Source organism: Oryzias latipes, chromosome 8 (assembly GCF_002234675.1).
Source record: "Oryzias latipes chromosome 8, ASM223467v1".
In the NCBI taxonomy this organism is placed as follows: domain Eukaryota; kingdom Metazoa; phylum Chordata; class Actinopteri; order Beloniformes; family Adrianichthyidae; genus Oryzias; species Oryzias latipes.
The window spans coordinates 20,184,823-20,200,968 of NC_019866.2; the positions used below are offsets into that span (position 1 = coordinate 20,184,823).

The 16,146-nt window shown below is 40.9% G+C and overlaps 1 protein-coding gene across 3 annotated transcripts in view; it reads left to right on the top strand.

Annotated features, from left to right (window-relative positions):
* Nucleotides 1-16,146, top strand: part of grin2b (glutamate ionotropic receptor NMDA type subunit 2B) — a 157,145-nt gene that overhangs the window by 85,853 nt on the left and 55,146 nt on the right. For all 3 annotated transcript variants that reach the window (XM_020705461.2, XM_020705462.2, XM_004071951.3), the window contains exon 7: nucleotides 6,843-7,035. In XM_020705461.2, coding sequence (XP_020561120.1) covers nucleotides 6,843-7,035 — 193 coding nt within the window. The remainder of the gene's footprint in view (nucleotides 1-6,842; nucleotides 7,036-16,146) is intronic.

Here is a 16,146-nt window from a genome sequence, read left to right on the forward strand (position 1 = left end):
CAGGCACACAGAGAAAGATAGTCTCTCTAGGGCACCCTGGACAAACTCCTATCAGCCACTTACATCCAGGGTTTTATCTTTTCGGTCATGACCCAGAATGTTTTGACCATGTTGATCAGTCAATTGAGAGCATAGCCTTTTGGCTCTGCTGCTTTTAAGTGCAATACAGTGACTGCATTATTGCAGCTGCTGCACCAATTCACCTGTCAACCTCGTGCTCCATCCTCCCCTTACTTGTGAAAAAGCCCAAATATACTTTAACTCCTTCACTTCGAGTAGAAGCTCTCCAAGTAGATCCCCTTCTCTGGTTGGGAACCATGGCTTCTGACTTGGAGGTGCTGATTTCATTCCAGCCGCTTCACTCTTGATCACAAACTGCCCCAGTGCACCCTGACGATCCTAGTTCAATTAAGCCAATAGAACAACGTCATCTGCAAAGAAAAAATTTGAAATCCTGTGGTCCCCAAGCCAGACTCCCTCTGACCTCTGGCTGTGCCTAGATATTACGTCCATAAAATTATGAACAAAGCCATTGATAAAGTTTCTCCTTGGCCGGAGTCAAATATGCAATGGGAACAGGTTTGATTAATTTATATTGTTACAAATTCTTAATAGTCCTGACTAGTGGTGAGTATCCCTGAGTAGTGGTGCCTCGGACCCCTTATTCCCAAAAAAAATTCTCACAGAACACCGTGAGCAAAAAGATCAAAGGATCCTGGATGTATTCACAAATTGGGCTGCAAGCTCCCTGCTCCACTCTATTCTGATTCATCCATTTGTAGGTGGCTAGATCCATTAATGTCTTCATTTTCCATGTCTGAGCTAAAATCTGGCTCAAAACTGTGCTACTGGATAGTTCCAATATTGCACACCTTTTTTGTTGCACCGATAATGTTGGGTTGGGGGTGTGAGGGGCTGTAAACTAGTGGAAGAATACTTAAACAGATGGATGACAGGAGGTGAGGGCAGGCTTACTCCGTACCAACAGTTCTGCAAATTTCCAATGAACTCCAGCTGCTCTGCAGAACCTATGTCTTAGAACAGAAAAATATTTATTGATTTTGCCTAAAAAAGCATAATCATCATTAAAAGACCAGTGTGACAATTTTTAACAGATCAAAAGTTGATTTGAGAGACTTAAGGTGTTAAATGATGAAAGAAAGTTTGTGAAATAAAAATTGGGGACTGCCTGGATCTGTTTATGATATTTTGATTATTTTTTTATTGTGTTGAGTACTGTTACACAATTGGGTATTGTGTTCTGATACTCAAAATCTGCCGATTTTGACCCAGCAGATAATCGGTCTGGGACCAAAAAACCACATTGAGACATCTCTAGTTAGAACGTCAGTTGTTGTGACTTTTTATAGTGGGGGTCTTGGTCTGTGACCAAATTTTAGTCACTTTATGGAGCAGTAAAGGGCTTTAACCTTTTAAACTGATAGTCAAAAACCGTAGGTTAGTTAAATATGCACCTGCTAAGTGGGTCTAAATTGTGGTGTAGGTTCATCCAGTAATTTGATTGAAAAAGTTTGGTCAGTTTGGAATTGAAGAGTCACATCTCTACCCTCTTCTCTCAGTCCCTCTGATTGTCCTCTATTTTAGGGCATCACTACATCTTTCATATGCCTCAAATCCTCTCCTGCTGGAGCATTTTCCTCAACTTTCACTGCATTTGGATCTGGGTTACTGCTGCTTTCTTCTCCTTTCCCTCTCTGCCCTTCTTATACCACTCTCTCTTCTCTCACTTCTCCTGGCATTGCTTCCATCTTTGTTCTTTAGACTTGCAGACGAATGTTGTGCACAGTGTGCTAACGAAAACATCCAGCCTCTGACATCATCCACAACAAGACGAGTCCAAAAATATCTTCTTTGACCTTCTTCAATCGGTTTGCCCAAGAATGGATTTTCCATGTCTACATTAAAAAAAAAGTGTGCATGTGTGTGTTAGGGGAAAAAAAACAGCTGGCTCTTGAACAAGAGAAGCGGCAGCTGAACCTGTCTTTGCAGACGTGCGATGATGCACTTCCATTTTCATGCTGCTGGTTAACATTTTCCTGTTGTGACATTAAAGGTTGTCTTGACGGAGGTGCAGGGGAGAGCACTTGTTTCCGGTGCACACAAACATGCAAAAGTGTTCCTGGATTCGTCCCCATGAAATAATACAAGTGAATGTGTGTAAAAGCGAACAAGCGATGGGAGCAAGTGTAGGAAAAGTGTCAACAGTGTGTGATTTTTTAAAATGTGGTCCTGGAGGAGCTGAGCTGTCAGTGCAAAAGCCCCTTGAGGAGGGCAGGTTGCCAGGCTGCCTGTCTATTTAAGACCACTGACATGATAGTGGACTGCCTGACATGTGGTCGTATGCTGTCAGAGAAAAGCAGACCAACTGACCGACAGATGGATTGCAAGATAAACTGACTTTTACTGAGAACTGTGATCCTGAACCCAGTGACATTTAACAGGCAAATCCCTAATTATCTATTTTTGGAAGTCACAAAAGCCTCTGGAGCTACGTCGGGACTCAGCTGTGATTATGTTTTACGCATTTCGGATTTTTTTCAGTCAACTTCAACCTCCTGACAGATCTGTTTTGTTCTTCAGGCTTCATTTGTTGACTCAAAGTTATGCACAACTGAGCAAATACAAACAATGATTTTATTCATTTTTTAACTTAATTTGAATATGTATTGTGCAGGTTATCAAATAGAGGGGTGCAGTCCTAGGGCATAGAAGATTTTATAAAATATGAAACCTTTAATTATTACAACGCAATAATTATGTCGTTCGAACGCAATAATTAATCCGTTCGAACGCAATAATGAATCCGTTCAAACGCAATAATTATTCACGTCATTAGTCATTCACGCCGATATGCTCTCTGTACGCCGGCAAAAGCCGCTTTCAGCGGTAACTTCCGTGTCTCTGTGACCCATATTCGTTCAAAAAAGGAACATGAAAAACAAAAATGATCACTTTATTACTGTCTCAATGAATATAAGAAAAATATCAAAAGATTTATGATAACTAAGCTGCTTTGTCATACGATAGCTCCTGCTAGGCTACTTCTAGCTCCGCCGCAGAGCTCTTTGATGTATGCCGGCATTTTTGGGCAACTGGCTGGTCTGTTGTCAGACAGCTGATATTGTAGTTTAGGGTCGAATAGGAATGATAATATTCAGGACTTGTCTTTTATTAACTTTAGCAGTCAGTCGCTTTACATTCGAAGGCTATTACATGCTAACTGACTATCGTATGACAAAGCAGCCTAGTTATCATAAATGTTTTGATATTTTTCTTATATTCATTGAGACAGTAATAAAGTGATCATTTTTGTTTTTTTCATGTTCCTTTTTTGAACGAATATGGGTCACAGAGACACGGACGTTACCGCTGAAGCGGCTTTTGCCGGCGTACAGAGAGCATATTGGCGTGAATGACGTGAATAATTATTGCATTCGAACAGATTAATTATTGCGTTCGAACGACATAATTATTGCGTTTGCACTTTATCATTTCGAGGGAACGGGATAGTATCTTGTGGGAACGGAATAGTATTTCGTGCGAACGAGATATTAATCTGTGGGAACAAGATATATTTTTATATCTTAATGTCATGACACGGGCTCAGTACTCATGAGACCATCCCACTATTTTCCTTCTCTCTCTGCTCCTGCTGGGGCTTTAACAGGTTTTCAGACAATTTCCTTGATGTTACTATAATATAATATTTATATTATGCAACACATTAATCATTGTTAATGTTGTTTGATTACATTTATGCCTATCTGGAATAAAATATGTCTGAGTTAGATCATAAAAATCTTTACCAGTTTAAACTTTTCCCTAGTGTTGACGTTGTTACTTTGTTACAATGTTATGTTGACGTTTCTTTTGTGTTTTCTTTGTAGCACGTTAAGATGAGCTTGGATGAATTTTGGTGTTTTATATCAAACGTATCTAATTGTACGTACAAATCCGGTTTTCAAACCTTGTCTGTCACAGAGGTTTTAAAACCAGACTCTTTCTTTCTGGCCACTTTCAACCCAAGCTCTATTTGTTGGCTTTCCTTCTAATCAAATCATAAATTTCCTTCATATTTAAAATGTATGTTTCTCTAAGCACTGTAGTCTGACTTTTTTTGGTAAATTTTCCAGAAGATTCACTTCCAAGAGATCTTTCAGCTATTTCCCTTGAAGGAATTATTTTAATGATGAGGAGGATGAAGGTGTCAGTGTACAGGAAAAAGAAAGAGAAGACAAGAGAAAGCCTCTTTTGATTAGACATAGATTTATGTGCATTTGTTCCAGAACAAAAAAAAAAAAACATTCGGTTTGAAATTCAACAAAACAGCTGTGGTTATAAAAAGTACATCACTGTAAACCTAAAGAGAAAAAAACCTTTTGGTGTTTAAACCCAGAACATTAAAAAAGGCACCTTTATTGATCTATTTGAGCTTTGGCTAACAGAAGACACTGAAACCTTCATATAGATCATTTGGCCACAATTTGTTTCCTCTGTTGGTGAATTTTGCAATTTATATTCACAGGAAATAGCCTAAAGAAATATGGTTATTTTTTGTTGACGTGTTATTCCTACCATGACAAAGGTGGATAAAGGTGGAAAGATTTCATGTAATCCATGGACACCAGTGAAGATCACCAATCATTGAAGAAAAAAGGTTCAGCGCACTGTCTAGTGGGTCTAGATGACCCAACTCCCAACGTTAAAGTGCCTAGGATAGCACAAGGGTTAAAGATGTTTTTAAATAACTAATTAGTACAACCTTTTACATTAACAAAATAGCAAATAAGGAGATCTTGCTAATCATCTTCAAATCTTTTTAAACGTGGTTCTAGAATGTGTTAGAGCAATAAAAGTCCATCCATCCATCCATCCGTCCGTCCGTCCGTCCGTCCGTCCGTCCGTCCATCCATCCATCCATCCATCCATTTTCTTAACCCTCTGTATCCCTGTCGTGGTCACGGACTGTCCCGGCTACTGTTCGCTGAAGGCGAGGTACACCCTGGACAGGTTGCTGGTCGGTCACAGGGCCACACAACCAGACACACACACACAAACGCACACACACAACCATACACGCAACGGACACACACATCACTATCTCACTCACTCACTCATGTTTTTGAACTGTGGGAGAAAGCTGGAGTGCCGAGAGAAACCCATAGATCCACAAGGTGGACTCCACACAGATAGGTCCCAGCTGGGTTTCAAACCAGAACCTCGTCGCTCTGGTTTGGGAGGTGAGATCGCTAACCACTACACCACCGTGCATCCTAAAATAGAAATCATCCTACTATTTTTTTAAGTTTATTTAACTTCTGTTAAACACTTGTTTGTTAAATGTTGTCTATTTGTTTGTGTTGTTGTTTTATACTCACTATGAACATTTAATCCCAAAAAAGGGGCACAAACGTTTTCTCATGCCTGTAAATGACTTTCTGATTGGAATACTGAAGACTTTGAGCTCTTGTTAGGCAGGCCTAATTATTCAAGGATGTGTGATCAGTTAATGGTTACGTTACGTGTCATTACTTAACCCTGGGATAATTAAAAATGGCTCAGCGATCACTGTTCGATCCTCATCTCCTCTGAGTGTCAAAGTATTCCCGGGAGAGCCACTGAACCCCATGAGCTCAATGGAGTGGAATTATAGACAGAACTTTACATGTGCTGCATAAAGAGGGCAAGAACTTAAGAAGAACTTCAAACACAACCCAGGACTTGAACAAGGTGATCAATTTTTTTTTTTTTAGTTTAAGGTTAAATGTTGCTGTTCCGTCTCAGCTGTCACTCAGAATGGTGAAGAGAGGGGGGATGAATTGAAACTGCTGTGTAAATCATGGGTGCCTCGCTGCCATCTCTGCAGGATATTTATTTCCAGTGGTCCATTTGCACAGCAGATAGCATCAGAACAGACTGCACTTATCCCTCCTCCTGCCTGTTCACTAAAGTGCAGTTTGAGAAAAGCTGCAGAAGTATCAAATCAAAGAGCACTCAGCTGCTGAAAATTATTTCCCAAACAGCATGTAGACTGTTAATTCATAACTTTTGGAAAGATTGTGCAACTGTTTAATTGATATTGTTTTTTACTTTAAGTCTTTCATGAGCGTGCATTCAGATCTACATTTTTTATTTTAGCTTTGAAGTTTTGCTGTTATTAATGTTCTTTTATGGAAACTTAGCAGTTATTGTTTATCAAAAATGTGGATTTTATGTTTGAGGTGTAATCTTACTGGATTGTTTTTTCAAAAATAATTAGCATTTCTTAAGTTTTTGCCTGTTAACTTCATTTGTGGAGAGGTCAGTTTATTGGGATTTTGTTTTAATATAAGGCAGCTCATAATTTAACTTACAAAATGTAATCTCTTTGTTGGAATTTTCCACAAGACTCATTTGAAATTCTATTATCTGGTGATGATAGATTTTATGGCAGAGCAGCTAAATCGTGACCAAAATCATAAAAGGAATTTCTGATATTTTCAAGTACTTTTAACATGTAAACATAATAAAACTAAAGTGCATGAGAAAGCTGGAGCTGTGTTTTGTTAGATGATTGCTGAGTTATCTGTTCAAATAGATGTTTTTATTCTAAGCATCTTTATAGCCACAGAATAGGCATCCTTATTAAAGGACCCTGGTTGGAAGGTACAAAGAAAGGAGAACTACAACAAACATCAAAGAACAACATTCAAGTCAAGACCAACAGAATCAGATATTACATGGACTAATGGACAAAACATCCAGTTATTGAGACTCTGTTCCTGATTGATCTTCTTTCCTCTGATCAATTCCTTTCCCATTTCTTTGCTGTATCCACTCAGGTCTTCTCTCTGTATCCTATGACGAGTGGGATTACGGTCTGGAGGCGCGCGTTCGAGATGGCGTGGCCATCATCACAATGGCAACTTCCGCCATGATGATGGACCGCGGGCCTCACACCTTGCTGAAGTCGGAGTGCCACGGAGCTCCAGAAAAGAAGACCCCCATCTCAGGCAACCCCAACGAAGTGCTCAGGTAGGAATTTGACCCAAAAGGAAAGTGAGATTACTTGAAGTTTTTAAAAATAAGGAGGGAAGGAGGTAGAGTTTCTGTCAAACTGTCATTAAAAAGCTTTGATCGGAACATGTGGTTGAAAAGCTCCGTGGGAGTTCTCTCTGCTTGTTTTCGAACTGTCCACTGTGGAGCCACTGCTGTGTAACTGTTACCATTTGAGGTGGGTGTGGTCAATGCAAGGACAGTGTGCACTGAAGAGGTACATGAGAGAAGCTTAAGGCCACGTCACACTGCTGCTACATACAATTTGTGCATTGTCCACATTGTCCATGTATGTAATTCCCATTCGTTGAATTACGTAGTTTACTAGTATTTTAAATAGTTTAAAATTTAAAATACTAGTAAACTACGTAATTCAACGAATGGGAATTACATACATGGACAGGAGACAAGGTGGAAGGAGACAAGGTGGAAGGGCAGCAAGGCACGTAGTATTGGAGGAGGATACAAACTGTTCTATCATGGTGTTGATAGGAAGAGAAACGGGGTAGGAGTGATTCTGAAGGGGGAGTTTGTAAACAGTGTTCTAGAGGTGAAAAGAGTCTCAGACAGGATGATGAGCCTAAAGTTAGAAATTGAAGGGGTGATGGTGAATGTAGTCAGTGGGTATGCGCCACAGGTTGGCTGTGAGTTAGAAGTGAAGGAGAGATTCTGGAGTGAGTTGGATGAGGTCATAGAGAGTTTTCCCAGAGGAGAGAGAGTTGTTATTGGAGCAGACTTTAATGGGCATGTTGGTGAGGGCAACAGAGGTGATGAGGAGGTGATGGGCAGGTTTGGTGTGAAGGAAAGGAATCTGGAGGGACAGATGGTGGTGGACTTTGCGAAGAGGATGGAAATGGCTGTAGTCAACACTTACTTCCAGAAGAGAGAGGAACATAGAGTGACATACAGAAGTGGAGGTAGGAGTACTCAGGTGGACTACATCCTATGTAGACGAGGTCATTTGAGAGAGGTTAATGACTGCAAAGTGGTGGTAGGAGAGAGTGTAGCCAGACAGCACCGCATGGTGGTGTGTAAGATGACTCTGGAGGTCAGGAAGAAGAAGAGAGGGAAAACAGAAAAGAAGACCAAGTGGTGGAAGCTACAGAATGAAGAAACTTGTGAGGAATTTAGGCAGAAGTTGAGGCAGGTCCTGGGTGGTCAGGATGAGCTTCCAGAGGACTGGGAAACTACAGCAGAGATTATCAGGGAAACAGGTAGGAAGGTGCTAGGTGTGTCATCTGGAAAGAGGAAAGACGGTAAAGAGACTTGGTGGTGGAATGAGGAAGTACAGGAATGCGTCCAGAGGAAGAGGTTGGCTAAAAGGAAGTGGGATGTAGAAAGGACTGAGGAAGGTAGACAGGAGTACAAGGAAGCGCAGCGTAAAGTGAAGAGAGAGGTGGCAAAGGCCAAACAGAAAGCTTACGATGAGCTATATGACAGGTTAGACACAAAGGAAGGAGAGAAGGACTTGTACAGGCTAGCCAGACAGAGAGACAGAGATGGGAAGGACGTGCAACAGATAAGGGTGATTAAGGACAGAGATGGAAAGGTGCTAACAACCCAAGAGAGTGTACAGAAAAGATGGAAGGAGTATTTTGAGGAGCTGATGAACGAGGAAAATGACAGGGAAAGAAGGGAGGAAGATGTGGTTGTTGTGGAGCAGGAAGTAGCAGAGATTGGAAAGGATGAGGTTAGGAAGGCTCTGAAAAGGATGAAGAGCGGAAAGGCCGTTGGTCCTGATGACGTACCTGTGGAGGTATGGAAGTGCCTAGGAGAGACAGCAGTGGAATTTCTAACAAGGTTGTTCAATAGGATTTTAGAGAGTGAGAAGATGCCTGAGGAATGGAGGAGAAGCGTTCTAGTCCCAATCTTTAAGAACAAGGGTGACACGCAGAACTGCAGCAACTATAGAGGAATAAAGTTGATGAGCCACACAATGAAGCTGTGGGAAAGAGTAGTGGAAGCCAGGCTTAGGAAGAAGGTGGAGATTTGTGAGCAGCAGTATGGTTTCATGCCCCGTAAGAGCACCACTGATTCCATTTTTGCTTTGAGAATGTTGATGGAAAAGTACAGAGAAGGTCAGAAGGAGCTGCATTGTGTGTTCGTAGATTTAGAGAAGGCGTATGACAGGGTGCCGAGGGAGGAGCTGTGGTACTGTATGAGGTCGTCTGGAGTGGCAGAAAAGTATGTCAGAGTAGTTCAGGACATGTATGAGAGAAGTATGACGGTGGTGAGATGTGCTGTAGGTCAGACAGAGGAGTTCAAGGTGGAGGTGGGACTACACCAAGGATCAGCTTTGAGTCCTTTTTTGTTTGCTATGCTGATGGACAGGCTGACAGACGAGGTAAGACAGGAATCTCCCTGGACAATGATGTTTGCGGATGACATTGTAATTTGCAGTGAGAGTAGAGAGCAGGTGGAGGAACAGCTAGAGAGGTGGAGGTTTGCTCTGGAAAGAAGAGGTATGAAGGTCAGTCGTAGTAAGACAGAATACATGTGTCTGAACGAGAGGGATCAAGGTAGAAGCGTTAGGTTACAGGGGACTGAGGTGAAGAAGGTGCAGGAGTTTAAGTACTTGGGGTCAACAGTTCAGTGTGATGGGGATTGTGGAAAAGAGGTGAAGAGGCGAGTGCAGGCAGGTTGGAGCGGTTGGAGGAAAGTGTCAGGAGTGTTGTGTGACAGAAGAGTGCCAGCAAGACTCAAAGGAAAGGTGTACAAGACAGTGGTGAGACCAGCTCTGCTCTATGGGTTAGAGACGGTAGCAGTGAGACAGAGACAAGAGGCTGAGATGGAGGTAGCGGAGATGAAGATGTTGAGGTTCTCCTTAGGAGTGACCAGGTTAGACAGGATAAGGAACGAGTACATCAGAGGGACGGCTCATGTTGCCTGTGTCAGCGACAAAGTCAGAGAAGCCAGACTGAGATGGTTTGGACATGTTCAGAGGAGGGATAGTGGATATATTGGTAGAAGGATGTTGGAGATGGAGCTGCCTGGCAGGAGGGCAAGAGGACGGCCAAAGAGGAGATACATGGATGTCTTAACAGAGGACATGAAGTTGGCTAATGTTAGGGTAGAAGATGTCCATGATAGAGTGAGGTGGAAAAGGATGATTCGCTGTGGCGACCCCTGATGGGAAAAGCCGAAAGAGAAAGAAGACTAGTATTTTAAATAGTTTACACACAATTATGCAAGATGCATATGCCAATTTGTGATTTTCCATGACCGTTCCACTTATGCCCATGTATGTCTACCAGACTTTTGACGCATGTACCACCAATGTATAAAGTTTATATCACGTATATGGTGCACATATCACACTAAAATTATGTAATTGACACACAAATCACTAATAAATTGAATATAAACAGGGCAATGATCACACATGGATCATGCACGATTCGCGTATTGTGTGACGGGTATGTACATTGGCTGATCATTCACCCCTTTAGCAGTCTATACTGAATGGGGGGCTCCTACTCCTCCGGGCAGGGGGGTCAGGTCTATTCCGGGTTGGTGTCCGGTGCCGCACAGAAGGTAGGTCATGGGAGGGGGCTGGGTACAGCAGGCTGGATGCACGTCGGGTCCTTCATGTGGATCTCCCCAGCTCTGGGTCCCAGCACCTGTACTGGTCAGCCGTCTGTATCAGTGCATGCAACTAAAGTTTTAGGAGCATATTCCAATTTTATCATAAGATGCACTACTGATTTGCACTGTGGGTTTTGTATTTCTTAACCCACTCATCAGACCTTAAATCAATTCCTCACTTAGTTTAGCTTGGATGGTCTGCTTGTTTTACACTGTAGTGAAAAACGTCAAGGTTTACTTGAGGCAAGTCCTTTGAGCCGGACGAAGTTTGGTAATTCGATCCACAGCACAGTTTGGATGAGTTTCACTCCTGCACAACCACCAAATGTTGGTTAGCAATCACCTTCACTCAATCCATTGAAAATGGTTAAATTGATTGACTTTTAATGATACTACTTCACTTGCTCCAAAAATTAATAAATTGATTCATAATTTTTTCCTAATGTAACATAATTTAGCACATATTTTTAACTTTTGATTCTTGATCAAATTTTGCTATGAAAATCTCTGAAACAGTGTTTTGTCTATTTTACTGATATAGTATTATTTTTTAATCATATCAATGACTTTTATAGGTAACATAATCTGCATAAATTTTGGATAACTGATCTGCATTTGCCATGTTGATTTCTAAAATAGTTATTTTTACATAATAATTATGTCATTCATCTTTGTCATGTGCTTTATTGATACTTAATGATTCTTAATTCTGTCTGATAAAAGCTAGGAACCGAATAATGATAAATCATGTAATAAAATGGTTATGGCATAACGGGGTGGGATTATATAGGTTCGCTTCCTTCCAGTCCCTTTCAAGCAATATTTATTAATATGACTAATTATCCTAAGTTTGATTCGTCGTTGTATGAATGTATAACTGATGATTTTATTGTTCTGGTGTATTCTTATTTGTTTGCTTCAAATAGACCATTTAAAAAAAAAAAATCAAATCAAACTCCTGAGCCCCACAGAGAGATGCAGGAGGTCTTTGGTGCCGAGTGCAACAAGACTGTATAATGCTGCTGGGGGGAGGCATTGTACACTGAATGTTCATTTACCTTTTATTCTCCTTTTATTAGGTTATATTTTAAAACTTTTTGCTTTTTTATTTTTTAACGTGTGTTTTAATGTTCTCTGTGATCTGTTGTGTGTATGGGGCAATAGACTGCCACGTAATTTCTCTCGGGATCAATAAAGTACTTAACTACCTATCAAATCAAACAATCTGAGGAAACATACTCTGGTCTGGGCACAGCCTTAAAAATGTGAAGTTCTGAACTTTCTGTGGTTATGAAACTACTGAATGCTTTCAAAAAAGTCACAGTGCATCGCAGTTCTTCTTAGGAGACATCTTAAACATAAAAAAATCTCATTTAAATTTCCCAACAAAGTATGCAATGCAAAAAAAATGTAAAACAAATGAACCAAAAAGTCCTTTGACTGTGCAGGATGTTGCTTCTTGAACGCAGCATTGCATCATTGTCAGATCTTCACAAATTCAGCACTTTTCCCAGGCGAACTTGAAAATGATGATGCACAAGGATGTGGTCATAGCTGTGATGTAATTATTGTCCTTGATTTAAACTACATTTGCAGTGAATATTCATGCACATGTGGCACTGACTTCTGAATGATTAAGCAGAACTCACAGTAGCTTTACCTGCGCCGGAACGCTCACCTTCATCCGCACATGCGGGGATCAACGCCACCCCCCAGTTTAAATGAAGCCACAAGTACACAATGAACCCCCCTACTGCCTCCACCACCAAACTCACCCCCTCAGCTGTCCGTCTCAGCGGCAGGTCTTTCTGAACCGGTTGTGAAGCGTAGCGTTCAGCCGCGCTTTTGCTCTGCACACTAATTGGTCCCAATGGCGTTTGAGGCAGCGAACGCTGTCCCCTGAGTGAGCTCCAAAGTTCTGCACAACGTTGCATTCAGGAGCTGCTTCACTCTGCATGCCTGCTGAATGTGTGTGGGCCTTTGCGGGTCAGACAGACTCTGGAGAAAGTCATGTTCCCCTAGGTTTTATGGTATCAAGGCTTTGCACAGAAGTATTTTTCTCATGTTTGTGATTAGCTGTCTTGTTTCCCTCATGTTGCAGCAGCTTAATCAAAGAGGAGGTGCTTTATAAAGTGCTTTATCTCACAGTCATTTGTTTGTTTTGCTGTGCTCCAGCTCTTTTTAAATTATTGCATTTGCTTCACCTTAGAGATCCATTCCCTGGTTGGATGCCTGGTTCTAGTCTGCCATCAGCTGCTTTTTTGGTCCCAACCCTTCTGTGCTTTTTCCTGCTATGCACCTTCCTGTTCTCTGCTCATTTTAACCTCATCTTTGTTCTCTTTTGCCCCTCAGTCTTGTCTTTTGTTCCACCTTGTCTTCCCCTGTGCATCTACTCTCCTCAATCCTGCCCTGTTTATTCTCTTCTGCTTTGCTCCAGCTTATCTTCTCACACCTTCTCTTCTCTGTTTCTGGTGATTTTCCCTCTCATCTCCACTGTTCTGCTCCTCCCCGTCCATTGTCTGCTCTCCAGACCTGCGGTTTTATAATCAACTTAGCTGTGTCGTTGATTAGATCAGTTGCCAGAGCTGCTGAGATCCTTCGCCCCTCGCTGCTTTAACTAAATTTGTTTGGTGATAACCTTTGTCTTCGAGTGTTCAATCAAGAGATTAGCAATTGGCCTACAGTCTATATACTTGAGACAAAATGAACAACTGCTTTCCATGGCCTACTTAGCTGGAGGAACGGCCTGTTTCATCCTCTACTTAATTCTAGGGAGGTATAAACAAACAGATAAGAGGACAGAGAGTTAGTCCAAAGGTTCATCTGGTCTCCAAAAATATGTCACTTCTGGTTTCAGACATCAACAAATTCAAACATTTGTTGAATTTAAGCAAACATTAATTTTAGGCTGGGTCTCAGCATCCATCAGATGCCGCTAATGATTTCATTTGAAGGTAAACTTGCAATGCTTATGAACCTGAACTCCAAATTTTGCTTTTAGAACTTCCACTTCAGAGTGGTTCGACTCTGTAATGTGGAAATAGCTACATCTTCTCCTCAGCTCTCAGGTGTAGAGCTGTGTGTGTGTTATTTTTGGGGCTGTCTGATCTGACAAAGTAAATGTCAGAAGAAAATTCAACTACCTCAGAAGATAAAAAAAGAACATGGGGCCTGGGAAGAGACCAATCCGCAGACTAAACAATATCGATTTAGGTTCTTGGACGATTTAAAGGTGTTTCGCCTCTCTGTGTATCAGGTTGGGGGGGCTGGGGAGCATGAAGGACCCAGAATGCAGAGACGGGAGGCACACGGTTCCAGGGCAAGGGGTTTAATCACAAACAAAAGACGCTGCAGAGCAGGAAAACAAAACTAAACTCACTGCGGGCAAAACATGAAAGAAGGGAAGAGACGATAAAGACGTTACATGAGAGACATGGGAGACATTAATGGACCAGCACAAGAGGAAGGCAGAGACAAGACTTATATACAGACAAGATAGACAAGACACAGGTGAACATGATCAGGGCAGATTGGGACCAAGGAAGTAAAACTCAAAAACATGACAAAACAGGAAACCTTTCAAAATAAAACAGGAAACAGAACTCTAACAGGAAAAACAAGAAAGAAAGCAAAAACCAATTGAAAGAAACCCGAACCATGACATTGTGAAGGTTGGGCTTGAAGTGCTGCTTGATGTTTATCTGCACTTCCGCGTGGCTCAAGTAACCCGATTCCAGTGTGGAAACTGCAGCTGTATTCATGATTCACCACATGTCTTTTTAAAGTTATTTAAACATAAACTAATAACTGGATTATTTGGTTGAAACAAATCTATCACTTTTTCCCATGTTCCTTACTAGAATTAATATTTGCTCAAATGATTCAATCTCATGGTTTAGTCAAATATCCTGTACGGGGGGTCGACATGTATGGAGCTGCAGGTTTTTGGGGTGTCTGGACCAGTAGAGGGTCGCAGAGAGGAGCGGCTGCATCTTAAAGGAAGAACAGGTGTGTCCTGCAGTTCCTTTGAGGCTCGTGTGTCTATCTTAAGGGACGTCATCAGAATGGAACAAACCATTCTCGCCTATGTAGTAAGTGTATTGTGAAATATTTATGGGGATGTTGTAAGATACAGGGCTGATGCAGTCAACAGTGCTGTGTTCTTACAAATAAGGGCAGTTGTGACTAAGGCATTATCATTCAATCTGTGAACTTATTCTTCCAACGCCTCACAAATTGTGTTTTCTGACATCCCAAAAGTATGCTGTGTCAAAATAAACCTCATAAAACAGCAGAGAACATCCAGATGGATGGCAGAGCTCTTTTAGATTTAACAATAACAGTAAGAAAGTGCTTATTTATGACGTTTTCCACGGAGATTTGGTTGGAGAATTCAGAAACTAGTGATGGCTGGTGGGTAAAGTCTTGTTTAAATGCTCACTTCTCAAAGTATTAATGAATGGATGAGATAAAGGGCCTATAACATGCAAAACCAACTTTTTGAGCTTTAAAGTGTATTATAATGTTATTATAATAAATAATTCATTTAAAAAAATCGTTCTTTAGCGTGTCAAAATTAATTTATCATCATAAATATGGATATAGTTCACTTTTAAAGGCTTAAGAAAAGCACTATAAATGCCCTTTAAAGTTATTTTTTTTTATAATAAATGATAGGTGTTTCATGCATGCAAAAGCATGAATCTTATCTGGACTGTCTGACTGTGATGAAGCAGCATCACAGGTTGCTCTCTGTAGTTCACACTGGACACACTCACCTCTGACATGCAATGATCCCCGCCCACACACACACATTAATCGCTCGCATTTCTCCACACTGATAGCCAATTTTGCTTGAATCTAAGTTTTAAACAGTTTTTTAAAAATAGAATTGTACTCACCATCAAGCTCTTTCCACCACCGACTTTCAAACGTATTGTACACATTATCATACATATCCATTCATACCTGACAACAGGAAGTGACATCACTTGTGAAAATTATTTTTTTCCCAGTGCAAATAATGTTTGTTTCCAAATCAAACATATTTGTGTATTTCAAAAGTTGCAATTATTTTTTAAAATATTTTTGGTGTATCTTCAAGAGTTTTCTGAATTAATTGAAAGGCAAAGGTAGGAATTTGCTTAGGAAAAAGACATTTTTGGTCAACCAGCCAGTGGGAGGGGCTAAGCCTTATAGGAGGGGGAGCTTTTCCCACTTTCAAAAATTGTCGATGTATTTTCTATTATTTAGGACCAATAAGATCCCTTTGTTTTTGTTGAAATTTCTGGCTGTGCCAAATTGATTTTGAGTGTCTGTTTTTTATGTAAAGAAGAACGCCGCCCCACTGTTTTCAGGAAACTGTTGAGATCTTTTGAATTGATGATTCTTTCTTTTTTAATGCTTGTTCAGTACAGGTGAGTGACACTCTAAAAGGGAAAGAGGCATCACTTCACCAAGAAATTAAAAGCCCATTGTTGCCCCCACTATGAAATCCCATCCAAT